At 31.0% G+C, this 15654-nt stretch overlaps 3 protein-coding genes across 4 annotated transcripts; 2 read left to right on the top strand and 1 right to left on the bottom strand.

Annotated features, from left to right (window-relative positions):
* Positions 1–4265: 4265 nt before the first annotated feature.
* LOC107010037 (F-box/kelch-repeat protein At1g57790-like) lies at positions 4266–5571 on the bottom strand. The gene is made up of 2 exons (XM_015209311.1): positions 5518–5571; positions 4266–5405 (listed from the first exon to the last, which is right to left on the bottom strand). The coding sequence occupies exons 1-2, from the start codon at positions 5569–5571 to the stop codon at positions 4266–4268; spliced, it is 1194 nt and encodes a 397-aa protein (XP_015064797.1).
* Positions 5572–5982: 411 nt separating this feature from the next.
* On the top strand, positions 5983–6993 carry LOC107010035. The gene has a single exon (XM_015209310.1). The coding sequence runs from the start codon at positions 5983–5985 to the stop codon at positions 6991–6993; it is 1011 nt and encodes a 336-aa protein (XP_015064796.1).
* Positions 6994–8833: 1840 nt separating this feature from the next.
* Positions 8834–14214, top strand: LOC107009192 (E3 ubiquitin-protein ligase DIS1-like). Of its 2 annotated transcripts, XM_015208481.2 has the most exons (4): positions 8834–9142; positions 10421–10653; positions 11404–11790; positions 13599–14214. In XM_015208481.2, exons 2-4 carry the CDS (start codon positions 10444–10446, stop codon positions 13917–13919), a joined length of 918 nt encoding a protein of 305 aa, XP_015063967.1. In that variant the 5' UTR covers positions 8834–9142; positions 10421–10443; the 3' UTR covers positions 13920–14214. The 2 variants fall into 2 exon arrangements, with proteins under 2 accessions (XP_015063967.1, XP_015063966.1); XM_015208480.2 differs by lacking the exon at positions 8834–9142 and having other exon boundaries at positions 9788–10653.
* Positions 14215–15654: the final 1440 nt, after the last annotated feature.

Below are 15654 nucleotides of genomic sequence, written 5' to 3'. Positions count from 1 at the left end.
TAGTATCATCATTTATGGTACATTTGGTTGAAGTTTAAGTTAGTTACCTAGAGAATAAGAGTTAATATCTCAAAAGATCACTTAACTTTGAGAATTTATCTAATAAAGTCATTAATTTTATTTTATATCAATAAAATCAGTCAACTTTGATCTTTATATCAACAAAATCACTCAACTTAGGTCTTAATATCAATAAAATTACTAGACTAAATTTGTCATGAAAGACAAATTTGAGATGGTAAAATCTATGTATATATATAAATCTGAATCAAAAATTGCTGATGTGGCATGCCTCTAAGGGCTGAATTTTTTATTTATTTATTGGAGATTTTTTTTTAAAGTTTCTTTTTTCATTTTAAAACATAAAATATTATTTAATATTTTTGCAAAATATTAAAGCATAGTATTTAATTACTCCCTCATTAAATCATACATAAAAGCTTCAGTTATCAAATTCTTACCTTAAAAACATTTTTCTTAATTGTAGAATTTAAGAAAATTTATTATTTACACTTAATTAGAGAATTTGAAAAGTTTTTTAACATTAACTTTTGAATACTATATAAATTATACCATTAGATTGCTACATGTTGGACATGAGATTATTTGTAAAAGATGAAAGTCGGACGAATATGATGGTGTCGAGATAGCCATGGATTTCTGCGCGGCTGATCGAAGAAGACGACTGGATATGGAGTTTGAAAACCTCTAAAGCTCTTGTCATTCTTCTGCATTTGTTTATTTACTTTTCTTTTTTTAAATTTAGCTAGTGCTATAGTTTATTTTCCTTTTTGATTATTGGAAATCGATCCACTTTTGGAATTGATAGTTGTACTATTTTTTAATTTTGTTGATTAATAAACTCTGATAGAACATCTGTGTTTTAAAAAGAAAAAAAAGAAAGAGAAGATTTCATGTAATATAATTAAAATTTAAGTTTAATTTGCAGTCATTTATTTTGTTACTTTTTTTAATTTTTTATTTTCTCTAATCTATGAAATCTGGAAAAAAAAATCAAATTTCTCATCATTATTAGAATTTATTAATTTTCATCTTTCTTTATTATTACTACAATTTATTATTTTTATTTAAATTCTTTTTCCTACCTTCTATTTTATAATTTTCTAAAAAGAAATGTATTTAACTCTGATCCTTATTGCCATAATTTAACATTGTACCTTCTATTTCTATTATTATTTATAAATATATATGTTTTATTTATGTCTCCTTTTATTACCATAAATATGTTCTGCCCATTTTCTCTCAATTAATTTCGTTTAATTTGTTGTAGAATGTTGAAAAAATTACAATATCTTATTTTTTATCATTAATAAAATACTATTAGTTAATTTTTCTAAAACTTTTCTTTCATTCTCCTAAATTTCTTTCATTTATTAAAAAATAAAACACTTCTTAAATTCTGATAAATCTCTATCACGATCATTTTTAAAGATTTTTATTTTTCTGTAATTTATCAAAAATTTATTTATAACTTATTCTTTTTAATTTTTAAACTTCATCTTTTTTTGAGTGGTAGGAGTTCAGTTTTTTTTTTTTTGGTGAAAATAAATAAATAAATATAAGGTAATAAGCGGAATATAAGGAATAGAAATATTTAAGAAATATATTTTTGTATGTAAGCAAAACGGTAGCTTTTGAATTTCTTATTTTTGGAAAAGTGTAACTGATTATTAATTAATAATTGATTTTTTGTTTTTTAATTTTCTTTTTTGGATTTTCTTTTTTTTTTCTTCATTTAAAACTCAACTCTTTAATTCTATTATTATACTTAAATAAAATGTTAAGAAACTAAAAAATCATTTCTTTAATATAAGTTTTAATGATATTTATTTCATTAGATTAACAACTTTTTATTTTTCTAATTTCTAAAGTAATTAATAATCATATTGATATTAGATATTATAATCGTGTAAATAAAGATAGTCAAATTTTATAGAAATCATCACTTTAATTTTTTTGTTGTTATGTTTTTGAGAGATATTGTTAGATTATGTAGAAATCATCACATTTATTTATTTATTTATTTGTTATTTTTATATTCTTTATGTTTATTATTTGCATATTTTAGTTTGACTCAAAAAAATAAGATGCAAATTATTAAATTATGATCAACCTATGGAGTGGATGTCAGCAAAACTCGAAAGATTAATTATGCATTAAATTTATATATTATTCTTTGCTATAAAAAATCAAGGTCTAACAATTATATTACAAACACATCTTTATTTATATGACACTTAATAAAATTACTCATAACTTATCATTTTCTATAATCGCGCAAAGCGCGAATATGTTCACTAGTAATATATAAATATGAACCCCGCAAATAAATAAAACAAAAAATTTATTTAGAAGTTTTTATGCACAAATTTAATTAGTAAATAGCTATTATAATACTATTATATATTTAAATCAAGATATCATGATAGGTGTATGAGAAAAATGAAGTATACATTTTGAAATTTATTTCTTTGATATCAATAAAATATACTTGTAAATTAGATAAAACTATCCATTAGTATCGTTATTTTACTGGAGTAACATGTTCAAATTGATCAACATACAAAAAGGAAATTATGTCATTAAAAAACATATTTTTTTTATTTGTAATAAATTAATCAAACTTGGCAGCAGCATTATTCGCTTTTATGTAATGCCGCTATTTAGTTAAAATAAATTATATCCGTTAAATTTTTCTAATGGTTTTAAATTTTTATTTATTCGTGAAATTCATATTTACATGCAATAAAAATAAAACTATTTTGTCATTTCAAAATTATTTTTTAATGATAAATTTGTGAAATGATATTATTGATATAAATGTCTAAGTTGGATAATTTTATTGTTACAAAATAAAATTTAATGACTTTACTAGATAAATTTTCAAAGTTGAGTGATATTTTAAGATATTAACTCAGAAAATAACGAATTAATTTTACTAAATACATTTTTTTTCTTTGTTTTTTTAGTGATGTACGGTGTGTACCCATGTTTTTTGTATGCTTAACCCTTGAATTAAGGATAAAACGTCTTGTATCATATGTCCTTGCCTTTCAATAACATCTAAGACTTGTGGAACTATTCCATTTGCCAAACTTGCATGTTTAGTCACTAATTCAAATAGATATTCTCATCGTCCGCTTTTATTTGTTATGATTTTCTTTTATAGAGTCGAGCGATAAAAATTTTGACTAATATTTTATGATGTATTTTTTTAGAGCAATTTTCACATATAACAAACACAAAATTCATATTTTTATCTTATAACAAAATTTGCATAATTGCACTCCATAGCAAATATGAATATGTATAATTCGCTATACATATACAAAGAAATCAATTGTATAATTCACTATACATATACAAAAGAAAGCAGTTGTATACAAATCAATTGTATAATTTGTGTATGTATAGAACGAGAAAGAGAGAAAGACAAAAGAAAGTTGGGCAGAGAAATATTTATATTGTATAATTATAGGCGTATATGACGAAGATATATGTATTTGCAGGTGTATATACAATTTTCTCTCGCTTTATACAAACAGAAACACAATTCATACATTTCGTCCCTATTTGTATAAGCGATAGAGGCGAGGTTGGTGAGCGAGATCTGGGAGAGTGGCGGCGAGATCTGGAAGAGGGGAGAGAGCGGACGAAATATATGTATATATATAATTTTTTTCTCGCTTTATACAAATACAAACATATTTCATACATTTGTGTTTGTATAAAAGCGAGATGGAGCGAGAGTTTGAGGGAGAGAGGTAACTAACAAACAGTTTGCAACAGGGTACATTTAAATCAAAGTGTGATTATAACATTTAATTTGATTTATCAGTTTGCCATTATATAGAATTTCCCCATTTTTTTAATCATATTGATATATAAAAAATTACAATTTACAGTACTCTTTGTATAGTTTTGAAATATCTAATTTTTTGTTTTAAATATCGAATTAATATAATCTAATTGAACTTTAAAAATTGATCAAATAGACTTTCAAAAAGTGTAATATGACAAATAAAAATGCACCAAATGAAAAGTCAGAATTGGCTTAATGAAAATAATTAAGCCTCATAATGTTCCAAGGTTAAAACAAAATAGACCAACCTTCTGGAAATTATGTGCACCTTAACTATACATTTATAATATTAAAATGCTCCAAAACCAACACAAAATTATTTGAATCTCGAAATCTAAAGGTCCTGAAAGAGTCCCTAGCTACCTTTTACTTTGTGCTTATTTCACCATGTAAATTTATAGCTGAGATTAGTAGTACATGTGAGATGATAATGAGAAATAGGCTTAATCCAAGTATTAGAAGCAGGTCTTGTTGATTCATACAAAGATGAATAAGAAGCAGAAGCACCAAATGAGTGGTATTTTCTGGTAGCAAGAGAGTAAAACAGGGGCACCTTGTTCTTCTTATTGTTGACGTTCGTTCCGCGAAACCAAGGCACGTAAATCTTGTTCTCTGTACCTTTAATCTTAGTTGTTTCAACAAATGTAGCTGGATTGCTAATAAATATTGAATTGCTTCCTAAATCATGCACGGGGACCCAAATCATTCTGGATTCATCAAGCTTACATACTTGCACCCATTGTCCGTCACAACTCATAAACACAGCTAATAATTCTCCTTCATCACTTTCCGTCATGAAACTCTGGCATCGCTTAGTAGAGAGGCGATTTCTGAGGAAACTGGTTGATGATTTGATCCAACGCGGTTGTGGTTGTTCGTCTTCATCATCCATGTCGTAAATGACCAGATCTCCTTGTTTGCTCAAACTATAGTAATAACGCCCCTGGTAGAATAAGGAGGTAGAACTGGATGCTATGAAATCAGCATCCCTATCATATTCTAATATGTTCCATTCACTTTCGAATCGTCTTAGAATGCAAAAGTATATCTTGTCACAGATGTCTGTGCATATGCAAAAAACTGTACAATCTGGAGACGTAGGAGGTGCGGAAAAAGAGAAACAACTGAGCGATGATATCAAATGGATAGTTGGCAACTCAATTTTGACATTGGTAAACGGGTTGAAGAATATTAAACTGTTCTTAGGATCAATCCTCATCAACAGCCAATTGTAATTTGAACACCGAATAATACTAGATGGAGTATTACCACAGTCATAGATGTTCATATTGGCAATAGTAGAATTAGATATGGGATAATGAAGGCGATTGCTCGACATTACTAATAAACACGGTGAAAGAATTGCACAAGACATTGTTGATGATTTCCATGACTTGCAAACACTCTGAAGCGCAATGAAATCTCTACCAACGAGATGTGTTAATATGTTGTGAACAAGTTCTTCTGGAAGATCCTTCCATGGTCCTTCCTCAGATGATCCTATCGATTTTATCTTCTCAATCTAAGCTAAATCATAAAAATAGATATTAGACATTGAACCAAAAATTGCAAAATCACAATACATATATACACACAATTAGAGAAGAAGTGCAGAGCCAAATAGATATACATACAGATTCATGACAATGAGACAAAAGTTCACCCATCTTGCTTTCTTCAGCAGCCATGGAGAAAAATCAAAAGAAAAATTAGCGAATTACGAAAGAAAATGTTTTATTTATAGACTCAAATTTTTTTTGAATCATACAACATGTTCTATTCGGTATCTTTCCATATATTAAAAACTTACAACATCTCTATTTATAAGAATAAGAAACCAAATTAAACTAGTAATAGACAACTTTTCCTATTTCAACAAGGAATATAATTGTAGTAATAAATTTTTTTACCTTATAAGGAAATATAGAAAAGGTATATTTATATAACAAATTCAAAATTGAGTCGGAATCGGTTACAAGTCTTTATAAAAAGGGTTAAAAGTACAGTTTTAGTTTTCATATTTTTTTTGCTTGGGTGGCCTCTCTGGTTGTGTTCCAGCATTATTCAGGTTTGAATTAATCTCCGTTGGGAGATTAATTATGGATGATATTTGTGAAGCTGTTGGTACAGAAATATCATATCCTTGCCTTGTTTTTTCACATGGAATGTATACACAGAAGCAAACATTCTACAGCATATTAAATGGTCGTTACGACACTAAAATCATCCCAAAAATGCAATCGAAAGAGATATGCTACTCTGATCACGGATGGGTACTATTACATGACTATATATCCAACAGATATTCTCTTTTGAATATGATTACGATGAATGAGGAGATTCAACTTCCACACTTACCAGACCCAGTGGTGGCTTACAATTGCAAAATTTTTACTTCATCACCATCTGATTCCAATTGTCGAATCATGTTCATTGATGGTTATTCAGAGCGTTGCATCATGTCATGCAATACTAGTGATAATGATCGTTTTGTCAAACATTACTTCAAAATCATGGGCGATGATGATAATTATGATCATCTGTATGTAGCAATCTATATGAATGGAAAGATTTACGGCTTAACCTTACGGTGTTATGGACTGGTCGTTGCTGATGATCATGATATGATGAACAATTCTAGTAGTTGTATGACTATTCGATTCCACAAACTAATACAAGAATCGTCCCCTAGTAAAACATTTTCATCATTCCTAACGTCTCCTTACTTGACGGAATGCAATGGAGATCTATTACTCGTCTCGGTGTCATTTTTCACTCATAACGAAAATGTCACTGGAATCAGACTTTTCCGAGAGGACCTTTCAACCAAGGCTTGGACAGAGGTGAAAAGCATAGGTGATCACCATGCAATTTTTCTAGACAAAATGCGTGCTTTTTCCTTTTCAAACTGTGGTGCGGATATCAAAGGAAATTGCATCTATTTCGTAGAGACGGATGATAGAAGCCTCTACACTTATTCCTTGGAAGATCAGAGCATTACCATGACTTTACCTTGCCATATTTCTGCTACATTTACTACTTCAGAATCTGATGATAGTCTCTGGATCTCTATTCCTCCCATCACCAACAACAAGAATTTAATTATTTAATTTCTCATTTATTTCGTTATACAATTGTTAAGCTTCCGTTTGACCTTACTTCCGTTTTAAATAAATTTCGGGCGATGAAATGACATGGTGTCTTAACGAATGATCGAGGTTGTATATATTTGAACTAGGTGAATAAACATTAGACATTTTCAAATATATACAACCTCAATCATTCGTTAAGACACCTAGTTCAAATATATACAACCTCGATCATTCGTTAACTAATGACTGTGGTTATACTCGATCTAGTATTATTCGGTGTTCAGATTACAATTGGCTGTTGATGAGGATTGATCCTAATAACAGTTTAATATTCTTCAACCCGTTTACCAATGTCAAAATTGAGTTGCCAACTATCCATTTGATATCATCACTCAGTTGTTTCTCTTTTTCCGCACCTCCTACGTCTCCAGATTGTACAGTTTTTTGCATATGCACAGACGTCTGTGACAAGATATACTTTTGCATTCTAAGACGATTCGAAAGTGAATGGAACATATTAGAATATGATAGGGATGATGATTTCATATCATCCAGTTCTACCTCCTTATTCTACAAGGGCGTTATTACTATAGTCTGAGCAAACAAGGAGATCTGGTCATTTACGACATGGATGATGAAGACGAACAACCACAACCGCGTTGGATCAAATCATCAACCAGTTTCCTCAGAAATCGCCTCTCTACTAAGCGATGCCAGAGTTTCATGACGGAAAGTGATGAAGGAGAATTATTAGCTGTGTTTATGAGTTGTGACGGACAATGGGTGCAAGTATGTAAGCTTGATGAATCCAGAATGATTTGGGTCCCTGTGCATGATTTAGGAAACAAGTCAATATTTATAAGCAATCCAGCTACATTTGTTGAAACAACAAAGATTAAAGGTACAGAGAACAAGATTTACGTGCCTTGGTTTCGCGGAACGAACGTTAACAATAAGAAGAACAAGCTGCACCTATTTTACTCTCTTGCTACCAGAAATTACCACTCATTTGGTGCTTCTGCTTCTTATTCATCTTTGTATGAATCAACAAGACCTGCTTCTAATACTTGGATTAAGCCTATTTCTCATCATCATCTCACATGTAATACTAATCTCCACTATAAATTTACATGGTGAATTAAGGACAAAGTAATAGTTAGGGATTAATCCTCGGTCACTGTTGTCATTTTGAGGTTCTATTAAAGTTTTTATTTAATAATTTTTTATTAATTATTGCGACGAATAGCGAAATTTTTTAATTTCATAGTTGTTAAACATGTAAATTTTATTTCTAAAAAAGCTACATATATCCAATACAAAAGCAACATCAGAAAAAGTCATCGATTAAAGACTTTCTAGTGCCAACTAGATTAAAAACAATAGGCCAGTTAGTAGTTCAACTTGAGTACATAATATTTTTTTTAGTAACCTTGTTGAGTAAGTGGCACATGTCCTATTAAATTGATGGACCTATTTGAATGATGATAAATATATTATCGAATTAATTGAGTTGCACATAAATTAACTCGTAGAAGGAATGTGCTGTACTTATATCCAGTTTCTCAGTGCTTAATGTGTAGAAAGAATAGGAGAACTATTAAATCATCTACTTGGTTCATTTAAAGTTTTCCTTTTATTACAAAACCAAAAAAAAAAAAAGGTAATGAATTTATAATGTGAGCTATGTAACTTGATTTTCATACTTTCATTAGGAAAAAACATTTTAAATTATTTTTAATGTCAAACAAAAATAAATATTCAAATACTAAAATTTAATTTAAATATCGAGTACAAATAAATATTTATTCAAAAATAACTCTAGAATCTAAGGGTAGTGTATCTCTCTTCTTCTTAACCAAATCCCCCATTTGGCGCCCACTGCCTACTTACTTAAACCCTGTTTGTCTTAAGTTCACACTCAACTTGCAAACGCAGGCGGGCCCTTAAATTTTCCAGTTCCCCAAAATTTCTTCTTCTCTCCTTTGTATTCTCTCGAGATTTCTCTCTCTTCTCTTTGGGTTTTAAATTTTAAAAATTGAAATCCTTTCATTTTGAATTTTTGAAAAAGATTCATGTTAATGGCAACTCTTCTAGCTTCTTCTTCACGGGTTTAACCTATTTTTAATGGGGTTTTGAGATTCTAGATCAGCGTCAGCTTAAAACCTAGGTATGCATATTTCATTTCCCTTTTCAAAATGCTATGTCTATTTTTTGCGAATTTAAGGTGTTTTTGTTTTTATTGGTTTCCGTTGGGGTGTGATAGCTTCATTAGAGTTCGACTAATTTGGATTTGCATGGGTTTGGAAATTTTTTTCATACCTAGGTCTCGAATGGCATCATCCACTGTTTGTTTCTTTTTTATCATTTTGATAGGTTGTGTGTTTTATTAGAGAATTAATTTGTGGGTTTGTGAGAGAATTATGTCTTTCAGTTATTATTTTGAATTTTTTTTTGTTTTATATTTTCACCTAATGGTGGTTATATTTAAGAATGTCTGGCTTAATTGATTGTGATCTTGTGTAGTTAAGATCGTGTTACTGTATCGAATGTGTCCTCTTGGATTGTTGCTCAATCTGCTTTGTGTTCAGCATATCTATATTCTGAAATAGTTAGTCAATTTAGTGCTTTATTTGTCGAGTCTATCTACCTGAAGAATACTTGAAAAGGATTGCCCGAGCATGGTTGAGATCAATGTGAAAATAAGAATGCCGGAAAGTCTAAAGTGTGCTTTCAGAAATGAAACCATTTTGAGCCTAATCAGATGAAGATAAGTAGACCTAGTTAATTTAATATTGTTTACTGTTGTTTTTTGGTGTATACAGTGTTGGCAACTTAACTATAAATAATTGATTGCGTTTGCTTGTAAATGGGGATTTCTCTCTCACTTTCTTGTTCTGTTAGTTGGAACCATGAGCTCTAAGAGAAAATCATATCACTAAAGGTAAAAAACAATATTTTGGATGTTGCTGGATAAAGAGAATTTTTTAATATCCGTTTCTTTGGGTAACTAGGATTGTAGCTTGATGGTCAAATCAATGAAGCTGTAATGGATCATGTGTTGTTATTTTGCTGTGTGTAAGTAGCTTTGTGTCTTTTAAAGTTCAGTATTTTGGGGCATCTAAGGGTGTGGCCTAGTGGTTTATGAAGAGGGTTAAGAACCACAAGATCTCATGTTCAAGTCCTAGCGGAAAGAATACTAGGTATCAAGTAGAATTAGTCGAGGTGCCCATAAACTGGGCAGGACACCACAATTATATAAAAGAAAGTTCATTATTCTGCATCCTGTGTGCTGAAATCAAATATACTCTCAAGTAACTGAGTTATTTTGCATCATATGAGGTGTTACTGAAAATTTAAGACATATCTTATTATCAACTTCTGCATGCTTATTTTATCAACTATGGAGGTATATAACCATATTTAATGGAATACTCGGCATATGCAGGGATTAACAGCATCACAAGAGCAATGACAACTGTAAGTTCTTATTTTGATGACTTGCGATGTCAACCTGAGGTCATTCATCCTCCACAAAACGAAGACTGCATGGACATTGGTGAACATATGAATGAGCCTGCTCAACATACAGCAAAACCTAATGTGACTGTTTCCAGTAGTGTTCGTGAATTATTGGAATGCCCTGTATGCTTAAATGCTATGTATCCACCCATCCATCAGGTGTGAATATCTGAATTCTTGCTGATAAATGCTGACATCCTTACTAGCCTTTTCTTAGTGTTACATACAAAAAGATACTGTTCTCTTATCTCTTTCTGTTACAGATGTTTGAATCTTTATATAAACAAATGGAAAAAAAAAAGTGAAAGAAAGTTAGAGGGAAAAATGGTAGTTTCGTCAGTTTTTTCTTTTAGAATAGTGTAGGATGAAGTTAACTTACATGTTCCTATTTATCTCTTTTATCTTTTAAAGACGTTAGTGAAACAAATACTTCTCCATCTTCATAAGAATGGTCGGTTGTAAATTACAAGGGTGGTTTGGTTTTTGGACATTGATATATTTTAGTTTTATTTGGTCTAATGTTTATCTGGAATGAATTTTATTTGGATAAACCTACAATCTGACCTGACTTGTTTGGGACTGGGCCATTGTTATTAATTTTTAATTTCTGAATAAAATTTTACATATTCTGGAACTGTATAAAAGTAATAAAAAATCAGTTCTATATTGTCAAATATTTTTAGAACGTATTTGAAATAGTCAGTGTCAAAGAAAAATTGTTTGATTCTCAATAGTACCATTTAAACTGGAAAAGAGGAGAACTGATTTACACTTACTAACAATTAGTGGAGCGATATCCTTAATTCTTTGGCATAGCTGTTCAATTTGTTATGAAGGATTGTTATCACTGTCTCATGTTCTTGCATATGCAGTATTTAATTCTTCTCTATCTCTTTGCCCTTATTGCAGTGTTCCAACGGTCACACACTGTGTTCTGGTTGCAAACCTAGGGTTCATAATCGCTGTCCAACATGTCGGCATGAACTTGGTAATATCCGATGTCTTGCGTTGGAGAAGGTGGCTGCATCTCTTGAACTCCCATGTAAATACCAGAGCTTTGGATGCATAGGCATCATTCCTTACTACAGCAAGCTAAAGCATGAGTCTCAATGCTCCTTCAGACCCTATAATTGTCCCTATGCGGGATCAGACTGCACTGTCATTGGTGACATACCATATATAGTTGCCCATCTAAAAGATGATCACAAAGTTGACATGCACATGGGCAGTACTTTCAACCATCGCTATGTGAAGTCAAAACCCCATGAAGTGGAAAATGCTACATGGATGCTCACAGTAAGTATAATTGCTCTTCTTACATTCAGTGCAGATTAGTTTGTGGTCCAAGTCTAATAGAAATTAGGCAGCTCTGACAAAAATTTATGATATGTGCTAGATTTGTGTATTGGAGAACGGTAATATTGTGATTTCTTTGCTATAAAGGATGGGCACTTAGACATTAGGCTGTGAGTTTGAGACTGACTCTAAGTCTTCTTTTAAAACAGTTTTTCAGTTGAGATGTTGGACAGTTTTATTTGACGTCCCTACTTTTTGTATCTAATGAAGGGGGTGGGGGGGTGGGGGGGATATTACTTTTCATTAAACAAGTTCAGTTTGTTCATAAAATGAACGATAAGAAATTCAAACTCCTCTTGCCTTTATTTTATAGTGTTTTAAATTGGAAGACGAGGAGACTTTCAGCTCTATTTGGAAGTCTCTACTAAGTTTGATGTATTGGTAGCGCTTTGAAGGTTTTAGATGCAATAAGTTTTTGTTGGATTGAGGAATATTGTTGGTTTCTCATGTGCTCAAAACTAAGATGTATAAGAATGACTCGGGATATACTCTTATCCATGAGATGATAAAAATACCAACAGCTGTACCCAAGAGTTTGCACAGGAATGAACATATTGGTTCATAATACAAATGAAACTGATATATGTTCATTTGATAGTTTTTTTTCTTTGGATTAAAGTTACAGAGCTAATTATATTTCTAATGAAACGACTTTTATCCAATTCGTGTTAATGCTTCCTTAGTGTTCATAAAAAATGTTATGTCAGAGTTCTTATCACTTATTGGTTATATGATTTACTCATTTTTAGGAAGAGCAAATGAGAAAGGTTGTTAATCTGGTTTAAGAATGCAATGCTGGAACCATATTGTAGTTCTGTGGTCTTATTCTTGAAGCCATAATTTTCCAAACCAATAGTTTTCTACTTTTCTTGTTTGTCATATCTGGTGAAAATTTGTCAGTATTCTTTGGTTTTCATGGGTCACATTATATGGTCAGGGTATTTTTATACTTTTAGCGTATTACTTGCCCATAATTTTGGAGAAAATAGAATGTGGGAGATGTGGGATGCAGCTTTGTGGGTTCTTTTCTTTTTTCATGGTTATACTTTTAGTTAACGATTTGCATGATTGTATAAGCTGGAAACCCTTAAATATTTTGTCCGAATCACTGAGTACTCTTATCTCAGTGGATTTGTAATTTGGCTGCCCATTTCAAAATGGCTGTTGTTTTAGGGAGCCTTTAGAATCTGGAGGATGAAATACTTGGCATCATATTTACAGCAAGGGACATGGCAAGTTGACCTGATTAGGGAACCTTTTTGTGAGTTTTTCACTTTTAGGGAGAACCTTAGCCAGGAAAAACTTTGAGCAACCTCCATCTTTGCGCTGCATGCAGTTTTGGGGTCTCTTTCTGGGGAGTAGATAAAATAAGTGTACTTACTAGAAATTTGAAGTCAGAATGGGAGAGCACTCTTCTTAGAATGAACTTACTACTTAGATGCTTTCAGCAATCATCCGCTCCGCACTTGGCTACCCAGCTAAAGGCCCAATGAATTTCCCTATTGCTCCAGGTCATTTTGGGGCAAATGGATTATTTATGACGAAGAGAATGAGCTTCAGAGGCTTGTCGGATTGTTCTATACTTAACTAGTTATATGTTATGATGCAACTTATTTTGTGCATTCTCCTTGTTACTATGTGGAATCTAACACACTGGCTTTAGATGATTTTAGCAGATATCATTGCTTAAACGTTTAGTCCTGTACCTTGTGTGTTTACATCTAAATACGTCATAAATTTTCCTTCAGGTTTTCAGTTGCTTTGGTCAGTACTTCTGTTTACACTTTGAAGCATTTCAACTTGGAATGGCACCAGTTTATATTGCATTTTTACGGTTCATGGGTGATGATGAAACAGCAAAGAACTTTAGCTACAGTCTTGAAGTAGGAGGCAACGGAAGGAAGCTGATTTGGCAAGGGGTACCTAGAAGCATCAGGGACAGTCACCGTAAGGTTCGAGACAGTTTTGATGGCCTCATCATTCAACGTAATATGGCGCTCTTCTTTTCTGGTGGAGACCGGAAAGAACTGAAGCTCAGAGTTACTGGTAGGATATGGAAAGAACAATGACGTCCATTGTAGCAGTACACTTGTAGTTGTAGCAGCAGCAGTAGTAGTAGTACTGTTTTAGTTCAAGAAGTAGGTTTTTTTTTTATCTAGCAATCAGTTAAAAGTCTTCTGATCAATGTATTTTCTTCAACCTCTCTTTGCCTTGTCCATGATTAAAATACATTAGTGAGAAGGCCTACGTCAGTTTGTAGAATGTGTCTTGCTGTAGGTTGTATTACTGTCACAGTAAAAGATGTGTATCCATGAAGTTCTCTTTATTGAAATTCAATAAGTTAGTTTAACCAAAAGGGGACAAGTAAATGATGCACTGCTTTGTTCATTTTTATTCGTTCAGTATTAATTTCAAACGCGTTCTTTAGAAAAAGCGATAATTCAAACGTTTTTAAGGACTTTTAATTTTTGAATTGAAGTTTTACTTTAGTTTAATTAAAGACACTTGTCTGATAGGAAGATTGGGTTCAAATCCACTTCCACGTGATCAATATTGAAAGGAGTAGATTCATTATTCTTAGAGCCGTCAATATACGCCCAGTTAGGCCGGTCTGATCTAATTCGGGATTTAATAGGGTTGAGATAAGATTTTTGTAGCCCATTTAAAAAAAGAGTTTTTTAGCCCGGCCTGAATAAGTCTGCTCATTAGGGGGCTTGAGAAATATCGGTAGGACCGGCGCATGAGCCAATAAAAATTAATTAAAAAATATAATATAATATTAAAATTTAAAAATAAAGAGAGTCCAAAATCAAAACAATAAGGTTAATATTTCTATTTAAATATTATACTTTTAGTTGAAAAAGAAATTAATAAGTATCAAGAAAAATGCACAAGTACCCCCTAGATTATGACCAAAATCCCAGAGACACACCTTAACTAAACTAAGGTCCTATTACCCCCTAAACTTTTTTTTTCTTTGTAATTTTATACGCCTTTTGTCTTACGTGACACTCTACTCTTTTTTTAATTTTATTTTTTCAAAAACAATTTGTATTTATTTTTAGCTGACAGTACCAATCTAGGGGCCCACAATAAACTTCTGGCTAAAATTGCAACTGCTTTTTCCCTGCCAAAGATTTGGACCACTTCTGTCTTTTCACTCCAAGCCACATATATTCTGTTTCTCATTTTTCCTTTTCTTATACTATAAAAACAGATTTAAAAAAATAATAATTTGAACGCCCCCAAATATTTTATATAATATTACATTAGACTTAAATAATTTTTTGTTTTTAATAAAATCCTAAAGATATTAAATAACATGTGTTTACTCCTTTTATAGTTTATGCATTATATTATGCTGTCTCAATTCTTTTTTCTGTTACCATAAAATTACGCAATTTAGTGGAGACTAATTTTGACTTTTGAGTATTAATGAGACATGTATTTTTCTGTAGGATAATTTATTTTATTCACTCCATTTTAAAGTTTAATAAAATCAATACAGCTTTTATTTTATTTTAAAGAAAGTTGAGATATAAATCACGTCACAAGAATATAATTCATTTAATTTATGAAAACAATATTTACGAAATTATAATTTTACCTTGTATGAATTTAAATTAATCAATTTTAGTTAAAGTTTTTGGATAAACTTTACATAATTAATCAAAATTATTGAATTTCTATATTAGTGATTAGTATTAAAAAAGTATTATAGCTTTTAAAAAGATAAAGGGTAAGCACAAAGATAAGATGGATTGTGATATAATATTTGAGATCTATCTTTTCAAATGAGAATTC

Source organism: Solanum pennellii, chromosome 2 (assembly GCF_001406875.1).
Source record: "Solanum pennellii chromosome 2, SPENNV200".
In the NCBI taxonomy this organism is placed as follows: domain Eukaryota; kingdom Viridiplantae; phylum Streptophyta; class Magnoliopsida; order Solanales; family Solanaceae; genus Solanum; species Solanum pennellii.
This window is presented reverse-complemented; position numbering and strand designations above follow the sequence as displayed.